The 11,666-nt window shown below is 47.3% G+C and overlaps 1 protein-coding gene and 1 long non-coding RNA gene across 2 annotated transcripts; both read left to right on the top strand.

Annotated features, from left to right (window-relative positions):
- LOC120317093 (calmodulin-1-like) lies at positions 1–6,146 on the top strand. Its single transcript, XM_039363399.1, has 6 exons — positions 1–158; positions 847–877; positions 1,612–1,755; positions 2,953–3,059; positions 4,775–4,910; positions 5,445–6,146. The coding sequence occupies exons 1-6, from the start codon at positions 156–158 to the stop codon at positions 5,471–5,473; spliced, it is 450 nt and encodes a 149-aa protein (XP_039219333.1). The 5' UTR covers positions 1–155; the 3' UTR covers positions 5,474–6,146.
- A 707-nt stretch (positions 6,147–6,853) lies between these two features.
- LOC120317094 lies at positions 6,854–11,565 on the top strand. The gene is made up of 2 exons (XR_005559132.1): positions 6,854–10,597; positions 10,787–11,565. It is a non-coding gene; the product is annotated as an uncharacterized LOC120317094 (long non-coding RNA).
- The last annotated feature ends 101 nt before the right edge of the window (positions 11,566–11,666 follow it).

Here is an 11,666-nt window from a genome sequence, read left to right as displayed (position 1 = left end):
GGAACTCGTTGGCGGAGCGATTCGCTCGCGTGCGACGGCCGCCGCCTATCGTGGAAGGGCGCCAGGGCGCACGCGCGAGAGAGGCGGTGGCTCTTCGGCACGCGGCGGAATCCTAAAGCTGAGAGATCGCGGCGCTACTCCCTCGCTCGGTCACCATGGTGAGGGGCGACCGAATTGGGGTGGGGGGAGCGTTATCCCCCAGAAGGGGCGGGGCAAGAAAGGGGAGGGGAGGGGCGGGACTTGGAGAAGGGTCTGGCGGAGGCCCTACTTTGACCCCTCCTTCAACAAGAGGGGGCGTCTTGGAGGGCCCCCCGAGACAATAGAGGGGCTTTGATTGGGGGGGGGAGATAGACCCCGCCCTCTGAATTGGGGGGGGTTGAAGACTGGCGGAGAGGGGGGCTGTGCAGTGAGGAGCTCGTCAGAAAAAACAGGGGAATTCTGGGAGTTGAAGTCCACGCGTTTTAAAGTTGCTGAGGCCAAGAAACATTGATCTGTGCTTGCAGGGGTCTTCCAACTTGGCCCTTGTGGACTTCATCTCCCAGAATTCCTCAGCCAGGCATGCTGGCTGTGGAATTCTGGGAGTTGAAGTCCACTCCTCTTAAAGTCCATATCAGGCGTCTTCAAACGGCCCTTTTATGACTTGTGGACTTCAACTCCCAGAATTCCTCAGCCAGGCGTGCCTGGCTGAGGAATTCTGGGAGTTGAAGTCCACAAGTCATAAAAGGAACCCCTATTCTAGATACTCCACACAAGGAACTTTGCAAGCCCAGGAGATACACTAGATGCAAGAAACGGGCATGATTAAAAGGGGATTCAGACTTTTTGATTGTCTTGTTCCTTCCTCAGGCTGACCAACTGACCGAGGAGCAGATTGCAGGTGAGAATCTGTCGGTCCCTGGAAATGTGGCAGAACAGATCCAGGCAGCAGCAACAACTCGAGAACAAAGACCTGATGCTGGAAAACAGATCTCTAGTTGGATTTCTTGCAAACTCAACTGTCTTTTAGACCAGGGCTCTTCAAACCTGGTCCTTTTATGACTTGTGGACGCCTGGCTGAGGAATTCTGGGAGTTGAAGTCCACAAGTCATAAAAGGGCCAAGTTTGAAGACCCCCTGGCCAAGTCAGAAGACCTCTGACTTGTGAGTGCCACAAATCATAGTTGTTTTAAGCTTAACCAGCTTAGACAAAAGAGGCTGCAATTCGCATAATCAGCTACTCTCCATCTATAAAATGGGATCGTGTGTGGTCTCCTTTCTTGGTGGACTCTTCTTGGGAATATACAGAGCCTTGATCGCCCTGAAAGACACCCCCTTTGCTTATTTCTTTACCCTGTCTTTTGTGGCTGCTGTCATACAGTTTGATGCCCTCCAGAGGCATTAAGTATCTGTCCATGATGTCCACCCTGACTGGGTGGGGGAGAGATGGCAGACCTGTAGGGCATCTTGAAACTAGGGAAGGCTGCCGACTGAAGCCAGTAACCGGAACAACAGCTTGGGGAGCGTTTTTTTAAAATCCAACAAAATGGCCTCCTTGGCTTGGTTAAAAGTTTGGAGCGAGGGACGAAGTTGGATCTGACCTCGCCCTCTTTCCTTTTTTGTCTTTTTCTTTCAGAGTTCAAGGAAGCTTTCTCTCTCTTCGACAAAGATGGTGATGGCACCATCACCACCAAGGAGCTGGGCACCGTGATGCGCTCCCTGGGTCAGAACCCCACCGAGGCAGAGTTGCAAGACATGATCAACGAAGTGGATGCAGATGGTGAGCGGGGCTCTTCCTGAATGGCCCTGGAGAAAATAGCAGAATGAAAGAGTTGAAAGGGACCTCGGAGGTCTTCTAGTCCAACCCTGTGCTTTTGAGCACCAGGGACCGGTTCCGTGGAGAGAGTTTTTTTCCCGCAGACCAGAGGGGGCATGGTTTTGCACGCTGCCTACCTCCTGCAGATGGGGCTTCGCTTGTTTGCACGGACCAGTTTCTGGCATGTCATGGATCGGTGCCAGTCCATTAACCGGGGGATTGAGGACTCCTGCTCTTTACCATTTCAGACAAATGGTTGCCCAATCTCTTCTCAAAAGCCTCTAGTGTTGGAACACCCACAACCTCTGGTGGTTAGCAGTTCCGCTGATTAATTGTTCCCACTGTCAGGCTGTTTCTCCTTAGTTCCAGGTTGGATCTTGATGAGTTTCTATCTGTTGTTTCTTGTCCTGCCCTCTGGAGAAGAGGTTTACCCCCCCCCCCATCCCTGAGGCAGCCCCTTACACATTGCAACACTGCTATCATGTCCCCCCTCGTCCTTCTCTTCATTAAACTGGATGTACCCAATTCCAGCAACCGTTCCTTATATGCTTTAGCCTCCAGTCCCTAATCATCTTTGTTGCTCTTCTCTGCACTCTTTCTAGAGTCTCAACCTCTTTTTTACATCGTGGCAACCAAAACTGGATACACTATTCCAAGTGTGGCCTTACCAAGGCATTGTAAAGTGGTATTAACACTTCATGTGATCTTGATTTTATCCCTCTGTTAATGCAGCCCAGCACTGTGTTGGCTTTTTTGGCAGCTGCTGCACACGGCTGGCTCATGTTTTAACCTCAATTCTATCTAATTGGTAAAGCCCAAAGTCAAAGTTTGAGGTTGATAGTGCTATTTCACCGCACCAAAGAAATTAGGAAGTCAATGCCTTTTTTTTTTCTTCTCTCACTTTTCTATTCCGTTTTCCCTTCTCCATCTTTTCTGCTATTTACTTTTGAATGTTCGTTGTGTTGAATATTATAAATTCATAACAACTGACATGCGAGACTTTTCCAGACTTTCAAATTAGGGGAAATCTAGATTTATTTATTGGCAAATCTAGCATGGGGTATGTGTATGTATCTTCTCATGAATAGGTAGCAAAGAGCTGTGTTTTATTTTATTTTATTAGTTGGTTGATCTGACTAAAGAAGCTGGTTCTTTTCCCAGGGAATGGCACAATTGATTTCCCAGAATTCCTCACCATGATGGCCCGGAAAATGAAAGACACAGATAGTGAGGAAGAGATCCGTGAAGCCTTCCGGGTTTTTGACAAGGTGGGTTTGCTTAATTTAAGGGGGGGGGGACACACCCTTGTTGGAAAGTTGTGTCCACTAGTAAGAGGGGGAAGAGATAATAGAAGTAGTCTCCCACTTAGGACCTCAATGAGGACCAGAATTTCCACTGTTAAGGAGGGCGATTGTTAAGCGAGCCACAATTTTACAATCTTGTGTTTTTTTGCCACAATTGTTAAGCAAAACACTGCAGTTGTTAACATGAATCACACAGTCATTAAGTGACTGTGCTTGTCAGATGTCACAAAGGACGATCACGTGACCCCCGAGGTGCCGCAACCATCATCGCTACATGCTGGCCTAAGTAATCTGGGATTCAATCACGTGACCCCACAGATGCTAAAACAGTTTTAAGTGCAAGGACCTGTCCTAAATCCCTTCTTTCAGTGCCGTTGTAACTTCAGTCGCTAAACGGATGCTTGTAAGTTGAGGACTGCCTCTATTCTCAATCAGAATAGAGCTGGAAGGGACCTTGAAGGTCTGCTAGTCCAGCCCCCTGCTCAAGCAGGAGTCCTTCTATCATTTCAGAGGCTGTCCAGTCTCTTCAGTGAGGGAGCCCCCACCAGTTCTAGTGGCAAGCTGTTCCACTGGTTAATTGTCCTCACTGTTAGAAAGTTTCTCCTTAATTCCTGGTTGCTGCTCTCCTTGATCAGTTTCCAACCATTGTTTCTTGTCCTGCCTTCCGGTGCTTTGGAGAATAGGTTGAGCCTCTCAACATCTTTTTTGTAATGTGGTGAACAAAACTGGATGCAGTATTCTATGTGTGGCTTTACTAAGGCATTATAAAGTGGTGCTAATATTAATTCAGGGGCTTTGGAAAATAGGTTGATCCCTTCGTCTGTGTGACAACCCCTCAAAAACTGGAGGACTCCTATCACGTTCCCTCTGGTCCTTCTTTCCTCTAGACTAGCCATACCCAGTTCCTGCAAACTGTTCTTCATATGTTTTAGTGTCCAGGCCTTTAATCATCTTAGTTGCTCTTCTCTGCACTTTTTCCCCAAAGTCTCAACAACTTCTTTGTAACGTGGCGACCAAAACTGGACGCAGTGTTCCAGATGTGGCCTCCTGTTATTTGTTTTTGTTTTAAAAAAAGATTTTATTGCATTTTATAGGGTTAGGGATAGAATAGGGTCGGGATCGGGATTAAGGTTTAGGTTGGGGTTAGGATCAGGATTGGGATTGGATGAGGACAAGGTTGGGAACAACACTGGGGTTATCCCCCAATAACATTTTCAATCTTCACCAAACAGACTATTATTCAGGTACATAATGTTCGATTAACCATAGTTGATAATAGTAATAAATAATTGTAGTAAATGTAATAATCAATAATCCTGTTTTTTGTAAGGCCTGCGGGTCAGTTTGGAAAGTTACTTTGTGGTGCCCAAGTGGGAGACCCCCTATTTGGCCCGGTAGAAATGATTATTTTTTCCGAAAACAGTTGCGAGTTTTCGAAGAAGCGAGGAGGTATTCGTCTCTGTGGTTCCGTCTAGGTCAGTGTTTCCCAAACTTGACAATTTTAAGACGTGTGGACTTCAACTCCCAGAATTCCACAGCCAGCAATGCTGGCTGTGGAATTCTGGAAGTTGAAGTCCACATGCCTTAAAATTGTCAAGTTTGGGAAACACTGGTCTAGGTCCATCTTTGAGCTCACCTTGTCCCAGGTATCTCACCTCCCCGTTCCTTGCCCTATCCAGGATGGCAATGGGTACATTAGCTCTGCCGAGCTGCGCCACGTGATGACCAACCTCGGCGAGAAGCTGACGGACGAGGAGGTGGACGAAATGATCCGAGAAGCCGATGTAGACGGAGACGGACAAGTCAATTACGAAGGTAAAAGGCCAAAGGCCCACGGGCATCCTGGGGTTTGGGGAGGGGGTCGAAGAAGAGATTATTCCAGGCAGCTTTTTTGGGTAGCGAAGACCTTGTTTGGGTTTTTTTTTTTTTTTTTAATGGGCAACTAGAGAGAAGATTAGGTGAAGGAGAGGGAGGTTGGGAGCATCCTTTTCCGATCGGCATTACAGAGGAGATGGCTGTGTTGGTGTGATTTTGGTTCCCATTTGGGGGCTCGTGAACTGCAACGTTTCTCAGTTGGGGCAACTCTTAAGGGAATTCTGGGAGTTGAACTCCGCCCTCTTTGGCTAAGGGGGGACTCTCCTGTCTGTCAAGATGGCCTGGGGGATTCTGGGAGTTGAACTCTGCCCTTCTTCAACTGGCCAAGGTGGAGAGACCCCAATCTGCTGTATGTTCCCAGAAACAGTTGCTTGTCCAAAGGGATTCATGAACGGGGAGGGGGGGGTCCTTTCGCCGGCCCCCTTCCTCGGCCGCACCTGACGCCCTTCTCCGTCCTCTCTCCTTGCTCCGTAGAGTTTGTACAGATGATGACCGCCAAATAAGACAAGCCGCTGCCTCTCTTCCCCCCCGCCCACCCCCCACCCATTCAGGATGGAAGGATGGCCTGCTCCCCCCCACCGGGATCCTATCCAGACCCCACCTGTCTGTCTGTGTACGACTCCTGCCCCATCTGTGCTTTAGCAGTTTGTGGCTGTTCCCTGCTTGGCCTCCCTTTTCCCCCCCCCTCCTCATGTCCCAGGCCGGGGGCGGTGGTGACTGGGACTGTGCCTCAAAGCCCTCGTGGAGAGCGATGGGGCCAGAAGCTCGGAGCCTGGAATGCCTTGGACATGAGGTGGGTGGGAAGGGGAGGCTGCCCCCCGCCCCCTCCCTTGGTTCAGCCCCTGCCTTGCAACCCACGGTCTTCCCTGACCCCCCCCCTCCCTCTTCTGCCTTCACGGACTGTTCTGTTCTCGTATGCAGCAGCCTCCTTGCATACTTACGGCCCGCCATCTACCTTTGTCTTCCTAGGACTATCTGCATATCTTGGATATATTGTCATTCTTAAATCAATACCATCCCTCTCCCCCCCCCCCCCGCATCCCCACCCTCCAGACCCCTTCCATAGCTTCAGGGAATGCTTCTCTTCCATTCCAGTCGATGTAAGATTTCTTTATATTTTTATTTCTTTTTCCTGGTTTGGTTCTTCTTTTCAATAAACTTTGCGTTTCAAAACTGGTGGAGCCAATCTACTTACACGTAGAAATCGTGCCCTGCTTTTTTGGGGTGGGTGGGGGGATGAACGCGTGCGGGTGTTTGTATTTTTGCAGCAGCTTAGCAATTAAGTTCTCTCAAAATTGCCTCCTCCCACTTGAAAAGATTCCATTTTCACCGCCCGGACCGCAGATTCCTTGAAGTGGCCATTCCTGGTTTTTCCTTCGATCTGCCACTTCCCAGATAAAGGAAAACCTTAAGTTTTCAGCCAGCCTCTCTTCCTGGCAGTGGTGAGGTTAAAAGTCCAGCCCCACTGGACTTTAAGGGTTACTTAAAAGGAAGGGTTTTAATTTCTCTAAATGCAGAATGGCGAATGGAAAACCAGTTCTGGCGATTTGTCTGGGAATACTGGGGGGGGGGAGACATACTATTGATATAATTCGTGAAGCTTTGGGATTCCATCCAAACAAAATTCAAAGTAGATAAGTAAATGTGTAGATTTCAGCTTCGGGAAGACTCCACAGTTAGGTTTAGCGTATTTCACTACTCCTCTAAATTTCCAGAGAAGATACTGACTAGCATGAAAGAATGACCAGTTTTATTTGGACACGCTCGACAATCCCCACTCCCTCGTAGCCTGGATGAGGTCACCTAGTTGGGTAACGAAACGTCTGCCCAAACCCCCCCCCCGAGTTCAAAGGGCGCCAAGGACCCCACGTAAACCCGTAGAGCTGAATCTTTCCGAATTTGTACCATCGGCGTTTTGCGCCTTTGCATTAAGCCGTTTTCCCGCAGACAAACGAATCCGAGAAAGAGCATCTGGCTTCAGAGGCAATTTTTTATTTTCAAATAAAAAATACACGTGGTTTGGTGGCATGGGCCCAGGACACACACACACACACACACACACACACCCCGCCGGTAAGTTCTCGGCCTCTTGTGCTACTGAAAAGAAGGACGTGTTAAAAGGACCCCCTCCACTCGCTTCGTCTCCTCCTTGGCACAGAGTGGAGGGCATATATGGCAGTTAAGACATACATACGTATGTACAGACGCGCGCGCGCACACGGATATCCCTCGCCCCAGGGAAGGAGGCGCCTCTTGGCCCCCCCCAGGAAACAGCTGCCAAGTGCAAAAATACTGTAGGAGGGAAGCGGCTGGCCGAACCGCTGAGAAGGAACATTGGTACCCACAGCTAGTCCTCAACTTAACGACCACAACTGAGCCTAAAATTTCTGTTGCTAAACGAGACATTTAGTTCGGTGAGTTTTGCTCCGTTTTACGACCTCTCTTTTTTAACAGTCCTTATCGCCACTTGCAGGTGATAAGTTAACAACCCGGTTGTCCAGCCAATCTGGCTTCCCCGTTCAATTTGCTTTCTCCAAAGATCACAAAAAGGGGACGGCGCGGTGACGGTCACAAGCGTGAACCAGTGAATTTTGATTCGCACGGGCCCTGGGGGACGCTACCAAGATCGTCCTTTTTTTTCAGCGCCGTTATCACTTGGAACGGCCGTTAAATGGATTGTCGTAAATCGAGGACTACCTGTATTTTGAACAGGTTTAGAAACGGGGTGAAATTAGCGTGCCGTTGCTTCCCAAAGGGGGAAAGAGATTTTTTTTTCTCTTTAAATTAAAAAATAAGGGTGCAGAAGGTGCCTTGTGAAGTTGCCTGCCTTTCTTCCAGACTCTCGTGTGTCCGGTTCACACGATTCGGGTTAAAAGATGGCTTAAGGGAGCCCAGGGCTCAAGAATTCCTCCCTGGACATTGAAGCCAAGCGTGGATTTATTTATTTTTTCACGAGAAAAACGGACGGCACCCTTCCATCCCCTGCCAGATATTGTGATTTAAAAGCCTCGGCTCGCTTCTTCCGCCTTAATAGACCGGCGCAAAATATCTGGGAGCGTTTTGAGGAAGTCTCAATTCCATCTTTTGGAGAAAGACATTTGCCCCACGTCACGTTGTAGAAGCAGAAAAGTTCTAGATTGTCGGTCTATGGCAGCGGTTCTCAACCTGTGGTCCACAGACCCCTGGGGGGGGGTCCACGATGTCACGGGGGGGTCCACAAAGGCTTGAAGAAATCTTAAGATCGATATCTTAAGTCTTGGAGTCTGTGGCCACCAAGGATATTTAAAGAGGAGGTCCGTGGGGAAGCCAAGGTTGAGAAGCCCTGTCCTAGAGGAATGTTTTTCACTCTTGCTAGCTTTAAGATGGGTAGGCTTCAACTCCCAGAATTCCCAAGAATTGCCTGGAGAATTCTGGGAATTGAAATCTTAAAGGGTGAGAAACACCGATCTAGTGATCTGCGGTGGGCCTTTCTTATCCTCAACCTCAGCAGAAGGGGAAACACAAAATTTTCCTAGGCTGAGGTTTTTCTCTCTTAACGGGGCCCTGTCGTTATCCCAGTGCAGTCTACAAATGATCAGTTTTAAATGCTGATTTTAAGGTAACATCAAATGATTCCGGTAGCCATAATCTTCCCATTTAATGTCGATTAAGCAGGCAGCCTTTCATAAAACTGAACCCGTTCTTATTTTTTCCCCTTGCTGGGCCCTGCTTTCTCCACTTCCTTCCTAGTTCCCCCTTATCACAATATGTTCCTAATTGCACTTCCCTTTAAAAGTGTCTATATGACTCTCCCCCCCACACACACACCTTCCTCTCTTTTCTTCTTTGCGTAATGCTCTTTGTGCAATTATAACCTTTTTTGCCTCCGATTCAAGAATGGAAAAGGAACCACTCTCTCATTCATCCATCTACCTCTTCAATCGTTTCAGATCGAAATATTCCTTAAACGTGTGCTGCCTCCCACTCTTAAAAATAATAATAACAACCTTGTCAAATTCCCAGCCAGACATTCAGCAACTTACAGTCCTGACTTTCCTGAAAAGCCCCCTTTTTTTTCCCCTACATAAAATACATCGTCCTCAAAACGCTTAGGCAGCGCGTATCAAGTTTCCAAAAATCTGTGCAATAAAATTTCTCTTCGGGACACCAAGACGTAGCACGTTTACAGGGGATTAAACATTTGAAATCAACTTTTTTTTTTTTGCCCTGTTGTAGCTTAAGCAATAGGGAATTTTTAAAAAAAATAATGACAATTAATACTGCTCCAGGAAGATGACGGTTTCGTAGCCAGAGTTGGCGAATTGAATTGAATAAAACTTTAAAATGCTGGTGATAATCCACTTCTTAAGAATTCAACGTCTTTGATTTGATTCAGTTAAAGTAGAAGCCGAGTAGAATTCAGCGGGGTTCTTATTTTTTTTTTAAAAAAATGTGTTTCTTCCTATAAATAAGGGTTTAAATAAAAATCTGATCTCAGTAAGCAAGCCGGTGGACAGAATTCTATTTAATGACGTGATGCTTTTTCCTTCTGTTTTTATATTTCAACGTTGTTGTTTTTTCTATCTCCTACTGCTGGGAGAAAAAGCAACCTTCCACAAAAAAAATTTGAACGTGAAAGACGCTGTCTTGCACACTCACTCACTCCCATGCTTGCCTTCAATGTATATATTTAAACAGACAGACAGACAGACAAATTGCTCTCGCTTTCTTAAAAATATACTCTCCCTTTTCACACCCACCCCCAAACTGCCTGAGCTTATCAGGTTCACCCAGAAAAATAGATCTGACCGGGTCCTAAAACAGCCTACCCCCTCCATCTCTTAAACTTCGAGAGATGTAGAATCTCCCAAGATTCAATTCCATGATTTAAGGGGGGGGTGCCATTTAAGAGAAACTTGCTCTATCCCCGACCCCCCCAAAAAATAACAATTTTCCCGACAGATTTCCTATTTGGCTTCTTTCTCTGGACACAGAAAGAGATGGATGCATCTTATTCTGTGTTTTTGGTTTCTTTTAGGCATATATACCAGTGGGGTCTTCAAACTTGGCCCTTTTATGACTTGTGGACTTCATCTCCCAGAATTCCTCAGCCGGGCACGTGTGCCCGGCTGAGGAATTCTGGGAGTTGAAGTCTACAAGTCATAAAAAGGCCAAGTTTGAAGACCCCTGATATATACAGACAGGCAGTCCTTGACTTATAACCACAATTAGGACCTGGATTTGCACTGCAAAGCAAATCGGTGGTTAAGTAAGTTGCGCCCAATTTTTATGACTTTTTTTTGGGGGGGGGCACGGTTCTTAAGCGATTCGTTGCGGTTCTTAAGCGAATCACGTCACTAAGCGAATCTGGCTGCTTCCACCGTTGACTTTCTTTGTCAGGAAGTCTCAGATGGCAATTGGCGTGTTCCCGGGACGCCGCATCTGTCGTAAAGAGATGCCCATTGCCAAGCACCCGAATTCTGGATCATGTAACCGTGGGAGATGCTCAAAACAGTCGTAAGCATGAGGCTGGCTTTTTTTCAGGGGTGCTGTAAGTCTGAACGGTCCCTCAAAGAATGGCTGTAAGTCAAGGACTGCCTATGTATCCCTTAAACCAGGGGTAGGCAACCTTGGCTCTTTTATGACTGGTGGACTTCAACTCCCAGAATTCCTGAGCCAGCATGGCTCAGCTTGGAAACCTCTCCCTTTCTCCTCAGCATGGCTGGCTCAGGAATGCTGGGAGTTGAAGTCCACCAGTCATAAAGGAGGCCATAGTTTCCCCCATGCTGGCTCAGGAATTCTGGGAGTTGAAGTCCACCAGTCATAAAAGAGCCAAGGTGGCCTACCCCTGCCTTAAACCCTACCATCCTTCTCAGAATAAGATTTAGAGTTTTACCTGTTTTAAAAAATAAAATAAAATCACATTTTGTTTGCTCCTGTGTTTTTAAACAAAAGGTTTCACGAAGCTGCAGCCCCAGATGTAAGCATTGTACCAACCTCTCATGTAACCTGGTTGGTTAGTGTCTGAGTGCGACATGCAAACTAACCCTAAATCATAATTGGAACGGCTTCGTGTGACGTCTGAGCCTCAAAAACGTATCTTGAACGTCAAACTCTGCCGTTAAATTTCTGCACCAGGCACAGGAGTACGGGGATCCAAAAATAAAATACAGGCGGTCCTCGACTTACAGCTTCAGCTGAGGCCAGAATTTCTGTTTGCCACGTGAAACGTCTGTGAAGTGAATTTTGCCCCGTTTTACGACCTTTCCAGCCACAGTTAAGGGAATCGCGACAGTTGTTAAGTCAGCAACACGGTTATCAGAAGGTCGCAAAAGGGGATCACGTGACCCCGGGACACTGCGACCGTCATAAATAGGAGCCACTTGCCAAGCGTCGGAATCGTTAATCACGTGAACCTGGGGAGGCCGCAACGGTCTTAAAGATGAAAAACGGTCGCAAGTCATTCTTTTGAGTGCCGTTGTAGCTTCGGTCACTAACTGGATTGCTGTAAGTCGAGGACAGCCTATAAATCAGTATTCCATCGGAGACCCTATCCTCCCTTCTTCCCCAGAATACAGTTTTGGTCTCAGACTGAGCAAATCCCTTCCTGTTACACTTTTACCAAATAAAATAAAATAAAAAATAAAATGCTATCCATCGTGAATAAAAACAGCCCCTTCCCCACCCATCAGTGATTAGCTAAAATAATTCCTGTCC

This window comes from Crotalus tigris, unplaced genomic scaffold (assembly GCF_016545835.1).
Source record: "Crotalus tigris isolate CLP2741 ecotype Arizona unplaced genomic scaffold, ASM1654583v1 scf7180000019553.37968852642:3898890, whole genome shotgun sequence".
NCBI lineage: Eukaryota > Metazoa > Chordata > Lepidosauria > Squamata > Viperidae > Crotalus > Crotalus tigris.
Note: the sequence above shows the minus strand (reverse complement) of the source record. Positions and strands in the feature narration are given on the sequence as shown.

Bases quoted from the DNA above. Each gene is read 5' to 3' on its own strand.
- LOC120317093 (XM_039363399.1), top strand. The intron at 878-1,611 runs GTGAGAATCTGT...TTTTTCTTTCAG, and splicing joins GACCGAGGAGCAGATTGCAG to AGTTCAAGGAAGCTTTCTCT. The intron at 1,756-2,952 runs GTGAGCGGGGCT...TTCTTTTCCCAG, and splicing joins CAACGAAGTGGATGCAGATG to GGAATGGCACAATTGATTTC.